The sequence below is a fragment of the Rhinolophus sinicus genome, chromosome 14 (genome assembly GCF_057876585.1).
Source record: "Rhinolophus sinicus isolate RSI-liver-muscle chromosome 14, RSI-T2T, whole genome shotgun sequence".
NCBI lineage: Eukaryota > Metazoa > Chordata > Mammalia > Chiroptera > Rhinolophidae > Rhinolophus > Rhinolophus sinicus.
In genome coordinates, this window is record NC_142514.1 from 141,879,284 (window position 1) to 141,897,705 (window position 18,422).

At 39.3% G+C, this 18,422-nt stretch overlaps 1 protein-coding gene across 8 annotated transcripts in view; it reads left to right on the top strand.

The window, feature by feature from the left end:
- The window catches only part of STIM1 (stromal interaction molecule 1), a 183,512-nt gene that overhangs the window by 111,907 nt on the left and 53,183 nt on the right, over positions 1–18,422 (top strand). For all 8 annotated transcript variants that reach the window (XM_074335861.2, XM_019732634.3, XM_019732633.3 and 5 more), the window contains one exon: positions 8,504–8,618. In XM_074335861.2, coding sequence (XP_074191962.2) covers positions 8,504–8,618 — 115 coding nt within the window. The remainder of the gene's footprint in view (positions 1–8,503; positions 8,619–18,422) is intronic.

An 18,422-nucleotide genomic window follows, 5' to 3' on the forward strand; every position in this document is an offset into this window, starting at 1 on the left:
ATGTTTCTAGGATTTGACCTGTGTCATGTGCCGAGTGTCATAATCTGAGGACATCAAGGATGATTCCGTGACAAGGACTGAGCTTTATCATCCTCCTCGGGGGATTCTCTGTACCTGCATATGTGCAGGGGGATTCTCTGTACCTGCATATGTGCATAGATGTATAGGAGTAAAAGGAAAGGGGAAGTTGCTGCCCTGGAAGAAATTCCTTTAGTGGTAGAAACAGCCATGTGAACAGGTAAGGATACTACAGTAGGAGAAGTGAATAGTGTGATGGAGTCACAGATGAGGAAGACCTACATTGGTTTTACCCATGTACACAGTTGCTGACATGTAATCCAGGTCTGAAGAGAGGATTAGGAGTGATCAGGAAAAGAAGGAGAGTGTTTTAGGTGAGGGCGTAGCATGTACAAAGACATTAAACTGGTGAAGAGTCTAGTACTTTCAGGAAATTTCATGTAATTAATTATCATTGGGGATGGGAGAAAGTGGCAGTTGATGTGGCAATGAAGACAGATAGGGGCCAGCCCAGAGAGGGTTGCATAAGGTTATGAAATTTCTATTTTAAATGGAGCTAAAGCTTTCAAAGTAATAAGAATCATGGAGTAGAATAGAAAAGACCATGGAGGTCAGTAGGTTACAGTGCTTTGTCTTACTTACCTCTACTGCTCATCTCTTGGTACATGGCCTTTATATAGCAAACACTTAGGAAATATCTATCTTCTGCTTCCTCTATGGGTCTCCTTTACATATGAGAGATCAGTACCACTTTAATAATAGGCTCCAGGATTACACATTCTTAGCACCTTTATATTCCTCTTATAATATGAGTATTAAATATATTAATATTTAGGAAAACTTAATTTACACATTGGAGAGCTTATTTTGTGCCAGGAACTGTTCTAAGTTGTTTGTGAATTAACTCATTTATAATACTCTCAACATGAGGTTTTGTACTATGAAGGTTTGTACTATGTATTATGTAGCTCCATTTTACAAATGATGTGCATGATACACTGAAAGTGAGTGATAGAACTAGGGTTCAAACCCAGGCATCCTGGTTCTAGAATCAAACTCTAAACCATCATGCTATACTGTGGCCCCTAGCTAAATATCTTTGCTTCAGACTTGCTGACAGTTTGGGGACCTTTTTCTTTCTTCTGTATAGTAACAATGTTCATTGACTAACTGTTGTAAGCTAAGCACTCTGCTGAGTGTTGTAGGGCAAACTCAACTGAGAGACATTCATTCAGTTATTTAATAACTACATATCCTACTCTGCTGGGTCCTATGCTTAGAGGTGAGTTTATGGAGCTAAATCAATTATTCATGTGGGTGTACCAGAGAATTTACAAGATGCTGGGTAAAGAGATAAATGACAAATAAAATGCAGTTTCTGTATTTGTATTTGAGTTGCTTAGGGAAAGTGAGAGGGGGGTAATTAAATAGTAATTTTAGTGTAATGGCATAAGTATTATCATAGATGTACATGCTGAGAACTGAGAGAACAAATAGGAAAGTGCAATTCCCTTGCCTGGGAGAGGTCTGGAAAACTTCACAGAGGCAGTGACTTTTTCTTTAGCAGATAAAGAGAGGGAGAAAACATTTTAAATACAGTGTCCTGTGTAAAGGTTTAGAGGTATAAAAACGCTTTTTCAAGGAGTCTGAAATGGCTTGCTGTGTCTAGAGCAAATGTCGGCAAACATTTTCTGTACAGGACCAGACAGTGAATAGTTTAGGCTTTGTTGGCCACACATTTTCTCACAACTCAGCTCTCTGCCTTTGTAGTATGCAAGTAGCTGTAGACAATACATAAATGAGTGTTGCTGTGTTCCAGTAAAACTTTATTACAAAAACACGCAGCTAGCTGGATTTGGCCCATGGCCGTAGTTTCCTGATGCCTTGTCTGGAGTTGTAGATAATCTGGGAGGGAGGGAGAGTGGCCAGGGTGCTGACTGGGAAGTTAGTTTATGGGCCAGATTGTAAAAGGCCTTGAATGCAAGGCCAAGAAGCTTTATCCTGTAGGTAATGGGAGCCATGAGATTATAAGGAAGTACGTTGGAATAGTTAGAGTTGCACGTTACAAAGGTCATTCTGGTAACGGACTGGCAGAAGTGAGACTAGATGTACCAAAGTAAGTGAGAAGTGACTGTCCACTCCCTGCCCTCGAGCAATAGCTTCTGATCTCACTGGAGACAGATGTTTCACCCCTGAGACATCCATGTCCCAGCACTCTGTATAAATGACATTCAGAGCTGTTACAGTTAATGTGTGGGTCCTTGCTAGATGTTCAAGAGCTGAACAAGAGCAGGGAAGCTTCTCAGATCTGGGGCATGTGTCTTGTGGGTTCTAAATATTGTGTGAGTGGTGACATGGGAGTGAAGGGGTTGTGGTTTGGTTTGGAAGACATGGAAGGTGAGCAGTGGTGGGGAACAAGGTTGGAAAGGGGAGGGAGGAATAACTAGTTCTAAGGAAGAACCCAGAAGACCTGCCCAGATCCCTGCACCCAAAGATGTGCCGCTCCTCTTCTGGTTTCACGTCAGTGAATTCTGTTCACTGATGGAGCTGGCCAGGCCTATTTTGTGGGAATTATAGAGAGATGTCTCCCCTTCTCTCTGCTGTCACCCACACCCCTTCACTACGGCTTAATACTTGGGATGGGGTTGCATGCTTTGTGTCCCCGCCAGGAAGATCACTTTTATGAGCTCACAGAGCTAAATATATCTAATGACAGCTGGTACCTTGGCTCTTCAGAGAGCTTTTAAGCTGCATCTCCAGCCAATGCTGCGTTCCCCATGGTAAGGCAAGACTTTTAGGGAGCCTCCTTAGACCTCCCTGAGAGAAGAGCTGCTTGTTCTGAGTCTGAAATAGTAAATCCTTGTGGAGCCTAAAGTTGCCTCTTTGTTTTGTTTTCACTTTTTGTTGCTTTTAAACTTGGTCTTAAATCAGAGTTTAGCTATTAGCTGGATGTGGGACAGTGTTCAGGGTAATACGGTGGTAATACCTCCCTCGAGTACATTGAACAGCAGAGTTCTAGTTCAGTACAGCATTCTTATATGCTATACAAATTGAATCTATGTTTAAAAATCAAAACTGAGTAACTGGGACCTTCTCTCAGAGGTATGTGGTTTGATAGGGGAGGTGACTCGTAATAAGACTGGTAAAGGTATACACAAGGGAGCACAGGTATATATACATGGGAGCACAGAAAACTCACCTTTGATCGAGAAGCTTTTTCTCTTACTTTCTTTCATGTCCTATCTCCCCCTCCTTCCAGTAATCATCACAACTAACATTCAAGTTGTGCTTTAAAACTTACAGAGTGCTTTTGTATCCCTGAGGAATCACAAGCTCCATGCTTCTGAAGGGCTGGGGGGGTACCATGACCGAACACCGTGGGCTGTATAAATGCACATGCAGAAATCGGGGGTGGGGGAGCTGTGGCAAACTGGAGAGCACATGACATGCCTCTTCAGAAGGGGACAGCTGCTGCTCTGGCAGATTGTCGCCAGGTAGATATGTGAACCCCAGAGTGGTACCGGGGGCAGGGTCCTGAGGCCCTCATTGTCTCCGGCAACACCGACTCCCCCACCTCCCAGCTGCCCTGAATTATAACATATATAATATTCTTTGATATGGAAAATTGATATTTTCTTAATTTTAAGTAAAACGTGAATTAAGACGTCTTCATAAAATGTTGCATTTTAAAATGAATTTGTATTGAACAATCTATCTAAAAATAATGTGTTTGTTTTGCAAACACAACTTCATAACAAGTCCCTTAGCCACTACTGTCCCTTCCAATCAAATTGCTGCCCTTAAGTCTCTCCTATTTTAAATTCTAAAGTTGTCACTGGAGTTCAGTGTTCCTAGATCTTTTGATTTTGTTTTTAAAGATAGCCTGGAAAACGGGACTTTTTTTGGTAAAGTTTCTGATTTTTAATCATAGGTTTAATTTATAAAATGCTCTGCGGGCCATTAAAAGACACATGCAAAGGCCATTTATGACTTGTGCAAACAGGTCTCATTTAATCCTTTTCACACTCAAATGAGAGGGATAATTCTCCCTCATTTTGAGGGGAAAAGAAGCTCAGAGAGGGTAAGTAGCTTGCTCAAAAGTCACACAGGAAGTAAGGGGTCTGTGTCTATAGGTTCTGAACTCTGTAATACACTGCCATCCCGACTCTTAAGACTTGATTGTTGTAGCGTCACTTCTTTATTCTCTAAAGAGATTCCAGTCAGCACTAGATCCTTCCTTTAGGTCAAGTTTTATGAGCCCACACTCCACATTTGGCACCATCTTCTTGCTGGCCTTGTTTTCTGTCCCACACTCCTTTGCGTGCTTCGTGGCACCAGTAGAGCCTGTATTCGAGCCCCTGTGCAAATCCTTTTTGTACTTTCTTCCCATGAGCCTCCCTGCTCTCCATATATACTTCAGTGTTCAGACTTCTCTATAAAAGCAGTCTATTTCTTGTTGGTTCCCTAGAAGCAGCTGGTATGCCTCGGATGTTTCTGGTAATGGCAGAACATCCCCTTCCTTGGAGATTTTGGCATTTTTGCTCCTAAGGCCTGCATGTGTTATGTGTTTCTCTAGTCTTAGATTAAGAGGGTTTGGTTTAGAGCCTAAGAGGGCCAAAGTAGGGTATACTTTAAAGGACCTGATGAATCAAAACTAAAACAATTATAAGAATTACAGAATTGATTTCTTTAAAATATATCCCAAAGCTGACAACTCATTACCCGCACACTACTGCCTTGTTTCAAGCCACCATTAGCTGATACCTAGATTATTGTAATAGCCATCTGACTGGTTTCCCTGCATCTGCCCTTGTCCTCCTATAGTCTGCTTCTCAACACAGCACTCAGAGAAATTCTTTTAAAAACGTAAATGTGATCATGTTGCATCTCTATTCAAATTCCTCCAACAACTTCCATGTCAGAGTAAAAGTCAAAGTCCTTTATTGGCCTACAGGTGCCTTTGTGATTGGGACCCCTGTAGCTTCCCTGAGCTCCTTCCTACTAGTCACCCCCTAGTCTCTTTTCTCCTCTGCCATCCTGGCCTCCTGGCTGTGCCTTGAACATACCAAGTATGTTCTTGCCTCAGGACCTTTGCATTTGCCATGCCTGTCCCTGAGATACTCTTCTTCCAGTCATTCTGCTTGCCTTTCTCTGACATCTTCAGATATTTGCTTAAAAGTCAACTTCTCAATGAGACCTTGCTTGACTAATTAAAATGATAAACCTCTAATATCACTGCTGTTGGCATTCATTATTCTTTTTTTCTGCTTCAAAGAAATTATTGTCTGTTTCACACAAATAGGATGTTAGTGTCACCCGTCCAAAGTCTGTGTGCCTGATGCTTTGAAAGGCCAAACTCAAAACGTTAGAATATGGAGTAAGGAAAAGTTTATTGATCAAGAATTCGTCAACCGAGAAGGTGGGAGTCCTCATCCTGAAAGTTCAGGCTACTTTTATGTCCAGGAAAGGGAAAATGGGAGGGGCTGTTTTTGTAAAAACTCAAGCCAGAATTCCTCTAATTATTAGTGTGTCTTAAGTGGGAGCTATTAGCCTGAATGCCTTGGGCACCACAGCAGGCTTGAAGAAGTTAGAGTCTGAGAGAAAGCTAGCATTTCACTGTTACATTAGCTCAATGAAGACAAAGATTTGTATTTGTGTTTTTTGTGTGTGTGTGGGTGTGTGTTTACCACTTATTGCATTTTTAATGCCTGGAACTATGCCTGGTATATAGAAATCTTATATTTGTTAAATAAACGAATGAATTTCTGTCCCCAGACTGGCTGTCTCAGACTGCCTGTGAGTGCATCTTATCTGAGGTATCTCAGTGTCTGATGTGTAAGGTCTAGTGATCTCATTATGTAGGTTCCCCAGCGAGAGCAACCAGACTCTCAATAAAATTAACATTGTTTTAATATTATTCATTTTGAAAAATAAGCAGCTGAGATTGACAAGAAATATTCTGAAATAGGAGAGCTCTGGGAAGAGCGGGGGGTGGTCCAGACATTAGAAAAAAACGTTTTAAAGTATAAAATAAAATAAAAAGTATAATAAAAATCAAGTGCTAGCACCAAAATAGAAACGAAAGAATGGAGAACCTAGAAATATACTCCACTACAAATAAAGACTTAATTTATTATTAAATCAGAAAAAGGAATGAAAGATAATTTAATGAATGGGACTGGGGGAACTGGATGGCAACTTGGGAAAAAAATGTTAAGATTCACAACTTACAGCATAATAAATTGAATGTCAGATGGCCTAAAAGGCTGACTATTAAAAAATCAAGAAGTACTTTAATCAGTTTACTTTTCTAAGAACTGACAAAAATCTTGCTCTGGGCTCTTCACCTTGTCAACTACTTATCCTTATTAAAAAGCAGATCCTCTCAACCATTTCAAATGAGAGATTGGACAGCTGGAGAATCTCACCCTCAAGTGTCAGAGGGACTCCGAATTTTGTTGTTGCCAGAGGGCACAAAGAGTTGTTAAACCCATGTATGTGAGCCCAGCTTGGCTTTTATGGCCTCATCTAACCAGAGGTCTTGACTTCTTTACAACATTCTAGCCTCTGTGGGAGTGTAGCTAGACCATCACCTATACCCCAGGTAGTATGTTGAATGTATTAAAACTGCCCTCTAATATTAGCCATTAGCTGCATGTGGCCATTTAAATCTAAATTTAAAAAAAATTTCAGTTCTTTAGTCGCACAAACCACATTATGAGTACTCAATAGCCATATGTGCCTAGCGGCAACTGTTTGGGCCAGAACAGATGTTGAACTTGTCCATCATTGCTGGAAGTTGTATTGGACAGCGCTACGTTATAGTTGTGGACATTGCCAAGTTCCTGTGCTCAGCAGCCTATACTCTGACTAGGTTGAGAATTTACAGTATGGACTGTCTTCAAACTTCTCTCCTGGGTCATTAAACTCAGATGTCTTAATGTTTGCAAAATCCAGGGAAGGCAACCACCTCTTGATTATGGGTCTAGGGAACCTGGGACCATACTGTAGTCATCTATTCATTTAGTCAATAACATTTACTGACATTCCTCTGGGTCAGACCCTTTCCTGGACCCTGGGATAAAGAGAGATGGATAGGAGGACATTTCCTGAAAATCCTATTAAAATATGCTCTTGTGAGAGTAGTGATCAGAATTGCATATTTCTTTGATGTTTGAGGCTCTGTGGAAAGCAGTGATCAGTGTTCACTCCTGTGCATACTAATGAGGTTAAGGATCGGGCCGATTGAGTATCTATGAAGTTAATTACCAGTTAAATTTCTAAAAGCTTTGGTTTCTTTTGTTTTTCTTCTTTCTTGTAAGAGTATATTATGCAAAGAAATACAGATAATTAAAGGACAGCATAGGCAGTACAGGGGGACTATAGAGTCAGGTATCTTGGGTTGGAATACTAACTCCATCACTTATCAGCTGTGACCTTGAGCAAATGTTTCATTCATATAATGCTCTATAACTAACTTCCCTCCAAACTTAGTGGCTTTAAAATAGCAACAACATTTATTTGGCATGTGTTTGCAATCTGGGCATGGCTCAGCAGGGATAGCTTGGCATCAGGTGAAGTCACTCAAACACTAGGGGCTGGAATCACCTGCAGTCTCAGTCACTCACATGTCTGACTCCTGGGCTGGAAGTCTCACAGCTGGGGCTGCTCAGACATCAGTCTCTACCTCTGTATGGTCTTTCTACATAATCTCTCCAGTGTGGTGACTTTAGGGTAGCCACGCTTCTTATGTGTTGATCCAGGAGTCCCAAGGCATATGTCCCGAAAGGGAGAAAGCCAGGTGGACTCTGTATTGCCTTTTCTAAACTAGCCTTGGAAGTCACTCAACATCACTGCTGCACTTTCTGTTGGGAGATGAGTCACTAATCTCACCCCATACTTAAGGGCAGGGAAGTTCACTTTTTGGGGAGGATTATCAAAGGACTGTGAACATACTTTAAAACTATCACAGTAAATAATTTAACCTCTCTAAATAAACTTAATGCAATTTGGGGCTAACTGCATTGTCTTTGAGAATATTACTGTCCTCATTTGTAAAATAGGTGTGGTAATTCATGGGTTGTGAGGATTAGATGAGAAAATATTGTAGAAGTTCTTGGAATACTGTTTAGTATATAAATAAGTGCTCAAAAATTATTAATTCTTCCTCCTTTTCCTCCTTTTTTCTTCTAGCTTATTGAATTCCAGTTAACTTTCATTTATTATCTTTTCAGAATTTAAAAAAATGAGGAAGGAATTTCTTATTCATATTTTTAAATTTTTTCAAGTGAAACATATAACAGAGAAGAAAAGGCTGTCTAGTTGGTGACTAGGACATAGGCACATGGAAGGCTACATGAGTGACATGATACACTTGTGCATTGGGTAGACGGGGTGTGCTGTGGATAGCTAGACGACCTCCAGGCAGATTATGGTGGGCTGGCTCCCAGGTGTCTCTTGTGACTTGTGTGCTTTTCCCTTGCAGTTCCTGAGGGAAGACCTCAATTACCATGACCCAACAGTGAAACACAGCACCTTCCATGGTGAGGATAAGCTCATCAGCGTGGAGGACCTGTGGAAGGCATGGAAGTCCTCGGAAGGTAATAGGCAGCCTGGTTGTCAATCCTCATTGCTGGCAGGTTCAGAAAAGAGAGAAGATGGATAGCAACTTGGCCTTAAAAGGTTACGAGTATAAAATGCTTAGTAAAGAGCGAATTATTGAAATGGTTCTACATACAGTTGTGAATAAGAATGGTTATAGTCACTGTGCTGGGGATGGGGGGAAAATGCTCCAGAGTTGGGGCTGTTTGCTAGAATTATAATTGAATTCCATCCTATCCCTACCCCTCTGCTCACTAGCTTCTCCACTCACCACCCCTGCTTTCTGTTGCATCATCTCCAGAGATAGGGAGCTTGCTGGTCTTTTGAGGCAGCCCCTTTCTTCTGTAGCTCCCCACTTGGTTCAGCTTTGCTGAATCCTAGGTGATTCAAACATTGGGTGGAAGTAAGATGGTCTCTCCCTAAGTCTTCTCCTCTAGGTTAAATAGCTCTAGTTCTTTGAAGAAAACATGTTTTCTCAGCTTCCTCCTCATCTTGGTTTTCTGCTGGTAAACACTTCTGTTAGTATCATTCTTAGGTCATGGCTCCTAGAGTTGGACGAGAACCCCCAGGTGTGGGCTGGTCAGCAGAGAGTTAAGCAGAACTATCAGCTTCTCAGTTCTGGACCCTGTGCGTCTGTTGATGCAGTCCGATTAGACACCGGGGCCTTCAGCAGTCACATCACTCTGTGGACTCATGTTTAACTTATTAAATAAAAACTTTAGATGTTTTTCATGTGTAAAACTGCTAAACCATGGTTACCATTTTTTCCTGGAGCATTTGCTTCAGAGTTCTGAGTGACAGAGCATGTCTAATTGTGTGAGGACTTGGCAGAAAAAGGAAAAACAGGGCTGTTTGCACCTGTGGCTAGAGCTTCCTTTGATATCAACAAGATTGGAAGCAGTCCCTTCCCTACTCTGCGGTAGGTCTTGATGCTGAGACTGATTGAACGTAAGTGACCACCAGGGTCCCTGTTTTGCCGAAGACCCTAGCTTTATAAAGTTGCTGTTCATTGTCATGCATTTAAGTCAATAACGGAGGCAGAACTTAGACCTGGGCCTTCTGCTCTCTAAGCCAATGCTTTTTCATAGCATCTTGGTTGAAAGCACCAGGCTGGTGGTAGAGAAGACAAGTTTTGGTAGGAATGAGGTAGTTTCTATTTTTGTGTAAATTGTTACCTAGGATGATAGAATTTTAGATTTGGGAGAGGGATCATCTGTATTGTAGATAAGGCAGCATTAGATTTGAAGCAGGAAGACTTGAATTCTAATCCTGGTTCCAGGATGGGCAGGCTGGTAGTTCTTGTTAGCGCTGTGTTTTTATCAGTTTAGAAGAAGCCCAAGTTCACTCTACAGACAGCTTTCTGGAAAGTTTGAGAAGCTGAGTTCCTTGTGGGGCCTTTGTTTAATAGCTTCTGAGCAACTCGGGCTGTCTACTGATGAGAGATCCAGCAGGGAAACGATCTTTGGAATTATACCAGCACTGCCAGGAAAATTCTTCTATTAGGACCATTTAATTTTAGTTTACTTCTTTTTCTGTAATAACATGAGGACATGGCGCCTGGGTTCTAAGAGAGGGTTTCATAAGTAGGAACTTAGAATGCAGGATGACAGGGAGAGCATTCCTGGCCTTATCTGAAAGCGCGCACAGCAGTAGCTTGGAAAGGAAAGTGATCAAGAAAGGGCAGAAACAAAGGGACTAAATCATAATACTAGAAAACAGCCCAAGACAATTTTCTGCTAAGAACTTTATTTCTGGACTCAGCAACTATTTGGAACACTTCCAGTTGTGTTCTAAATGACAAGAAGATGGAAGACAGTGGGGTGAGTTTTCAGAAGTTGGTCTCCATTACTGATGAGCAGAAAAAACATCCCAATTGTAAACCAAAATTAATTTTAGACTGTAATAAAGAATTAAAAGCATTTATTTGAGGAAAAGGAGGTGCAGCCCAGGAGACACAGATTCAGGCAGCAACCTAGATTATGTTCCCCTGAGACAAAGGGGAGGCCGCCTTTTATAGCGAAAGTTCCCTACCCAGGTTCCTAATTAGGTCCTTTTTATTTAAATGAGGTATCCAAATCATGCAGTTCTGATTGGACAGGGCAAGTCTCAGTCCATTGGTAGAAAGACAAAACCAGGGCTTCCTTGCAGTTGTTGACTCAGATGGCATAAACAAGTGGGGCATAGTGCAAGGGAGCCCAGAGTTCATTCTGAGGTCCTTCTCGGCGTATAGAGTACCTGAGAAGTCCCTGTCAGCAAATGGCCACTGGGCTCTTATTATTTATAAAATTTGGGCCCTGCGTTGACTGTGGGGAGTCCATCTCATTAGATAAATTCCTTCTGGGGTTCAGTCAAATGAATCTTTCTTCTCGGGTCTATACAACGCACAGCGACGTAGCTCATAGCTAAGCTGAGAAGTGATATATTGTGAACCATTTTAGGATTTGCTTACCATGTGTCTTGCCTGGTGGTTGGACAAACTGAAAGTGAGAATCTTCTTGTATACTAGTCCTCCCAACTATTTGCTTCATTTTTCAGAGCGAGGCTCCTAATCTCTCTCGAGTGATGATTTCCAGAGCTACAAAAAGCACATAATACTCCGGCGCTGGCTCAAGCCGGCTAGTCTGAGTTTCGCTAGATAATGTAGAAATCAACAGTGTTGATTTGTGTTCAGAACATTAGTTGGCTAATGTCAGTACCATCTATGTGATTAGTGTTGTTAGGATCTCTGACTAATTTTGGGAACCAGTATTTTCTCTGTGTTATTTAGAATTTAGCAGAAAATCCTGAGAATCTCTACATTAGCCAGCTCTGGCTTTTATGAATAAAAACAACTCAAAAATTACTCTAATATTTACATTGTGTTTGGTATGAGTTAGGCACTGTTCCAAGTGCTTTCCATATAATAACTCCTTTATTTCTCACAAAAACCTTCCAAAATGTAAATGCTATGATTTTGTATTTAGTGTATTTTCTCATCTCCATTTACAGATGAGGAAAATGAGGCAGAGAGAGTGGTTCAGTGAAATAATGTAATGGAGTTCTGTCACTAACTACCCAGAGTTAGTGCTGACTTCACAAGTTAAGGGCACAGTCCCCTTACTTCAGACACCACACCAGCCATAAGCTATGTGTTCCCGGGCCAACAGTGCTCTGACCAACTGGCTACAAACCAGAGATTTCCATTTTCCCCTCATGTTTGATAGTTTGCAAAATTATTTACAGAACTCAGGAAAGTGCTACATTTATGATTATAGTTGTGGGGGCGGAGCCCCAGAGAGTAGTTTCCAGGCTCTCGGCCTCACATAGACAGGTGCTGGCTCAGGTAGTAAATGGCCAACTGTGATTGCATGGCCATCAGCTGTGGCTAGTTGGCCGTCAGCTGTAACCAGTGAGCCATTGGCCACTAATATAACTGCTGTGGCTACGCTAGAGAGAGAGAAAGGAGAGAGAAGGGAGGAAGAATGGGGGCTAGCAAGAAGATGGCGGCTGGGCTGGCAAGTGTGGATGGTGGTTTGAAGACAGTGTGGATCCAGCCTCCAGTGAAAGTATAGTGCTGCCAGAGAGAATATAGTGGTATGACTCCCCCATCTATGGCTCCTTGTGTGTTCCTTTTTGGCCTCACCATATCCTGCGTTATGTGGGGAGCGGGAGCAGAGACCCCGCACGACAAATGGCGCAGCGAGCAGGGTCTCCCGCATGACAATAGTTTTATTATAAAGGGTGAAAATTAGGGGCAGCCAAAAGAAAAGACTTATAAGGTGAGGTCTGGGAGCGTTTTGAATGTGGAGCTTTTGTGTCCTCTCCCTGTGGAATCAGGATATATCCTCGTGGGCCATCAATCATCAATATGTTTGTTAACCAGAAAGCTCAACTGACCTTCAGTGTGCAGAGTTTTTATTGGGGTCCTATTATGTGGGCCTGATTGAATCATTGGCCACATGATGGAACTCAGTCTCCAGTTCCCTTTTCCTCCCTGAAGATTGACCTGATATCTGTCACCTGACTCAGAGCCCCAATCGTTTAGTCACTGGTTGGTCTTTCTGGTGACCAGCACGCATCCAGGATTATCTCATTAGGATGAACTCAAGTGTGATCCAAGGCGCCCACCTGAATTAACAAAGATACTCCTATCACCAGGGAAATTGACCTGAAGATAAAGACCAGCCAAATTCTTTATTGTACAACATGAAGTGATTAAGTGGGGAAGAGCTGAACTAGCATGGCTGAGGAAGGATCGAGAACAAGGGCAACTTCAGGGATCCCAGCAGCAGGGACTAGGGGATTGGCTTTTTGTACTCTCAGATATCTCAGCTTCATTGATTTCTTATCTCTTAAGTGTCTTTGCTCAAGAGCCAGATAGAGTGGAGGGAGAATCAGATTGGCATAGTTTGGATCACAGACTTATGTAAGGGAGTGAGAGTGAGAGACTGTGTGGGGTTTGAGGGATGCTGCAATTTTTAATCCCTCTAAGACCCTTTGAGGTAGGGGGGGTGGCAGTTCTTTATAGGAAGGGATGTCAGGTAGATTTTTAGAATCTTTGGAAATAGAATTGTTTGCATATTTGAGCCAGTGGAAACAGTAACAGTGCCTTTTGTAGTGAGAGGTGGTGGGAGGCATTTATTTAAGAGGATTCTTCTTTAAAGCATGGCTTCGATTCTTCTAAGCAAAGTGTGTCATTACTGTTTCTTCTTCCTTTTCCTGGACATGAGATTTAAAAGATGCTATCTGCCAAAAAAAAAAGCGTATTTCTTAAGTAATAATTTATTTCCCCATTTTTATGGATCAAAGACATCTTAACTATCAATTTTGACTCCAACTAAATAATATGATTCTAACGGAAAGCAAAAGAACCTGCTATTCTAGTGTGACCCTGAACTTTGCCTTGAGAAAATGTTTATTTTCTACTGGGCTTTTGGATATAATGAAATAAGCTCACAGATCTCCAATTCTGTCTGTGCTGTTTTTTGTAGGACAGGATTTTTCACAGGAGACAGTAGAGCAGTACTGGAGAACTAGGAGGCGTTTATAGAGAGAACTCAGTAAAACTGGTCTCTGTTGACATAACATGGCGGGGGATGGCGGTGGGGGACAGGTGGCATTGGACTTCTGTTTAAACAATTTCAAAAGTCAGATCAATATAAAAGAGTTGATATTCCCTTTTTGCTTTTACATAAACCCAATGAGAAATAGGTTTATTCTGTCCTTTTAGCTATTTAAAAATTACTTTGCTAAGTGAATCAAGTACTTCAGTTAAACGCCTTAGCTTGTTGCTTGTTTGTTGCTACATTTTGGGGCGTGGTGGCAGAAAGATACGATTGCCTTTTTTTCTCTTATATTCTTTCATATAATTCTTTTTCTGATAGCAAAAAACAACTAGCATCAGTGCAGTGATTTAACACGTATCATAGTTATTTTCTATTTATGTTAAATATTCCCATTTAATAAAGAAAACTGAGCATCTCTCACCTATTTCTGTGACCAAGACCTGAGGATTCCACCTCTTTGATACGCGTCTATTTTATGTGATCTCCTATGATACTGCCTTAGCTCAACTTCCTCTTTTTCAAAGATTCATTATATTGTAACTAACAATACAATAAGGTGTTATATATTTAAAGTGTACAGTTTAAAAAGTTTTAACATATGTATACAACTGTGAAACCATCACCACAATCAAGATAGTGAATGTATTCATCACCCCTCAAAGTTTTCTCACAGCCCTTTGTAATCTCTCCCATACAGCCCCCAGACAACTACAGATCTGATTTAGCTACAATAAGTTAGTTTACATTTTAAAATTTTATATAAATGGAGTAGTCATATAACATGTACTTAAAAAAATCTTACTTCTTTCACTCAGCATAATTATTTTGAGATTCATTCGTGCTGCATATTTATAAAGAGTTCACTTATTTTTATTGCTGAGTAGTATTACATTGTATAGACATACCAAGATTTATTTTTATCCATTCACCTGTTGATAGACATCTGAGTTGTTTCCAGTTTGTGGCTATTACAAATAAAGCTTCTGTGAACATTCATGTACAAGTCTTTTAATGGATATATATTTTCTTTTCTCTTAGTAAATACCTAGGAATGAAATGCCTAGATTATATGGTAGGTATATATTTTTAAGACACTGTCAAACCGTTTCCAAAGCAATTGTGTCATTTTACATCCCCATCAGCGGTGCATGAGACTTTATTTTTCCACATCCTTGCCGACACTTGTATGGTCAGCCTTCTTAATTTTAGCCATTCTAATAGTGTAGAGGTATCTCGCAGTGGTTTTATTTTGCATTTATCTGATGACTAATGATGTTGGGCATCTTTTTATGTACCTAGATTGCCATTCATTTATCTTCTTTGGTGGATTATTTGTTCAAATCTTTTGTCTACTTTTTTAATTGGGTTGTTTTCTTCTTGTTTAGTTTTGAGAATTTTAAAAAATATATTCCGATATATATGCTTTGCAAAGATTTTCTTCCAGTCTGTGGCTTCTCTTATCCTTCTATTAACTCTGTCTTTTGAAGAACAGGAAGTTTTAATTTCTGTGAAGTCCAATTCATCAAATTGTTCTTTTATAGATCATGCTTTTAGTGTCATATATAGGAAATTTTTGCTACACCCAAGGTCACACAAACATTGTATCCTATGTTTCCTTCTAGAAGTTTTATAGTTTTAGGTTTTACATTAAGCCTGTGATCTGTTTTGTACTAATTTTTATATGTGGTGTTAAGTATGGAGCCTCATTTTTTTGTGTGTGTGTATGGCTGTCCCAATTGTTTTAGAACCATTTGTTGAAAATTCTTCCTTTCTCTACTGCATTGCATTGAACCTTTTGTCAAAAATCAGTTGTCTATGTGAGTGTGGGTTTATTTCTGGACTCTTTGTTTGAATCTACTGATCTATTTGTCTGTGTTTATGTAAATACCAATAGCATTTTGATTATAATAGTCTTATAGTAATTCTTTTAGTCAGGTACTGTTAACCCTCCAACTTTTTCTTCTTCAAAGTTGTTTTGGCTCTTTGTCTTTGAATCAACCTGTCAGTTTCTATAAAAAACCCTCCTGGGATTTTGGTTGGAATTGCATTGAATCTATAGATCAGTTTGAGAGAACTGACATCTTAACAATACTGAATTTTCTGACCCCTGAACAACATACATCTCTCTATTTATTTAAGAGATATACTTTCAGTAATATATTGTAGTTTTTAGTGTACAAATCTTTCATATCTTTCGTCAGATTTATCTCTAAGTATTTTATAGGTTTGATGCTATTGTAAATAGTATTTTTTAAAATTGTGGTAAAATATACATAACAAAATTTACCATGTAAATGGTATTTTAAAAAATTTAATTCCTGATTGTTGCTCATATATAGAAATATAATTGCCTTTTATATATTGATCTTGTATTCTGCAACCTTGCTAAACTCGCATTCCATTAGATTTCAACTTAAACAATCATGTCTTCTAGTAAAGAAAGTTATACTTTTTCTTTTCCAGTCTGGATGCCTTTAAAAGAAATCTTTTTCTTGTCTGATTACCCTGGTTAGTATCTTCAGTACAGTGTTGAAGAGAAGTGGTAAAGACAAGACATTTTTGTCTTGTTTCTGACCTTAGAAGGAAAGTGTTCAGTCTTTCACCATTAATTATAACATTGTCTGCAAGTTTTTTAAAAAAACAATTTATCAGATCGAAGAAGCTGCTTTTTGTTGTTAGTCTGCTGAGATCTTTTTTCAGAATGGATATTGGATTTTATCAAATGAGTCTTCTGTGTCTATTGAGATGGTTGTCTGTTTTTTCTATTTTCATTTGCTAATATGGTGAATTATATTGATTAATTTTTTAATGTTAAATCAAACCTGTATTCTTGAGATAAACCCCAGTTGGTCATGATGCATTATCCTTCTATTTGCTAAAATTTTGTTTCAAATTTTTGCTTCTTTATTAATAATGCATATTGGTTTGTAGTTTTCTTGTAATATGTTTGTTTTTGATATCAGTATAATGCTGGCCTTATAGAATGAGTTGAGAAGTATTCTTCAGTTTTCAGAAGAGTTCATGTAGAATTAACATTATTTTTCCTTAAATATTTGGTAGAATTTACCAGTAAAGCCATATAAGCCTGGAGTTTTCTTTGTGGGAAGGTTTCAAATGATAGTGTCAATTCCTTTAATAGTTATAGGACTACTTAGGTTATTTAGTTTTTAAAAAATTTTTATTAAAATATAGCTAACATACAATATTATATTAGTTTCAGGTGTACACCATAGTTAATTAACATTTATATACCTAAAGAAGTGATCACCATGATAAGTCTAAACAACCACCTGAACCACGCTATCACAATATTATTGACTATATTCCCTATGCTGTGCATTACATCTCCATGATTTATTTGTTTTATACTTGGAAATTTGAACCTCTTATTCCCTTTGACCTTTTCCCCCCCTTTTAAAATTTTCAATTATAGTCAACATTCAATATTATTTTATGTTAATCTAAGGTGTACAGCATAACGGTTAGACATTTGTATAATTTAAGAAGTGATACCCTGACTAGTCTAGTACCCACTTGGCACTATACATAGTTATTACCATATCATTGATTATATTCCTTATGTTATACCCTACATCCATCCCCATGACTAGTGTGTAACAACCAATTTGTACTTCTTAATCCCTTATCCTTATTCACCCACCCCCAAACCCCCTCCCAGCTGACAACTATCAAAATGCCCTCTGTATCTATGAGTTTGTTTCTGTGTTGTTTGTTTGTTTATTTTGTTCTTTAGATTCCACATGTAAATAAAATCATAATGTATCTGTCTTTCTCTGTCTGACATACTCCACTCAGCACAATGCCTTCCAGGTCTATCCATGCCACCGAAGATGGCAAGAACCCATTCCCTTCCATGGCCGAGTAATATTCCATTGTATATATGTATTACCTTCTTTTTATCCATTCATCCAACAACAGACACCCAGGTTGCCTCCGTATCTTGGCTATTGTAAATAATGCTGCAATGAACATATCGATGCACATATCTCCTCAAAATAATGTTTTGGGTTTCTTCAGATAAATACCCAGAAGTGGTTAACTAGGTCCTTTTTTGTCTCTTGTTATAACCTTTGTTTTAAAGTCTATTTTGTCTGGTATAAGTATTGCTACCACAGCTTTTTTTGGTGTCCATTTTCATGAAATATCTTTCCCATATCTTTACTTTCAGTCTGTGTGTGTCTTTAGATCTGAAGTGAGTCTCTTGTAAGCAGCATACGTAAAGGTCTTGTTTTCTTATCCATTCAGCCACCCTATTTTTCGATTGGAGCATTTAATCCATTTACACTAAAAGTAATTATTGATATATATTATTATTATTATTATTATTGTCTTAAAGAAGTTCCTCTAAGATTTCTTGTAATACTGGTTTGGTGGTAATGAATTCCTTTAGCTTTTTCTTGTCCGGGAAGCTCTTTATCTCTCCTTAGATTCTAAATGATAGCTTTGCTGGGTAGAGTAATCTTGGTTGGAGGTCCAAAATATCACTTTGGATATTTCCTGCCAGTCCCTTCTAGCCTGCAAAGTTTCTGTGGCAAAATCAGCTGTCTTATGGGAGCCCCCTTGTAGGTAACTAACTGCTTTTCTCTTGCTGTTTTTAAGGTTCTTTCTTTGTCTTTAATCTTCGGCATTTTAATTATGATGTGTCTTGATGTGGGCCCTTTGGATTCATCATGTTTGGGACTCTCTGTGCTTCCTGGGCTTTTTGTATATTTCCTTCACCTGGTTAGGGAAGTTTAC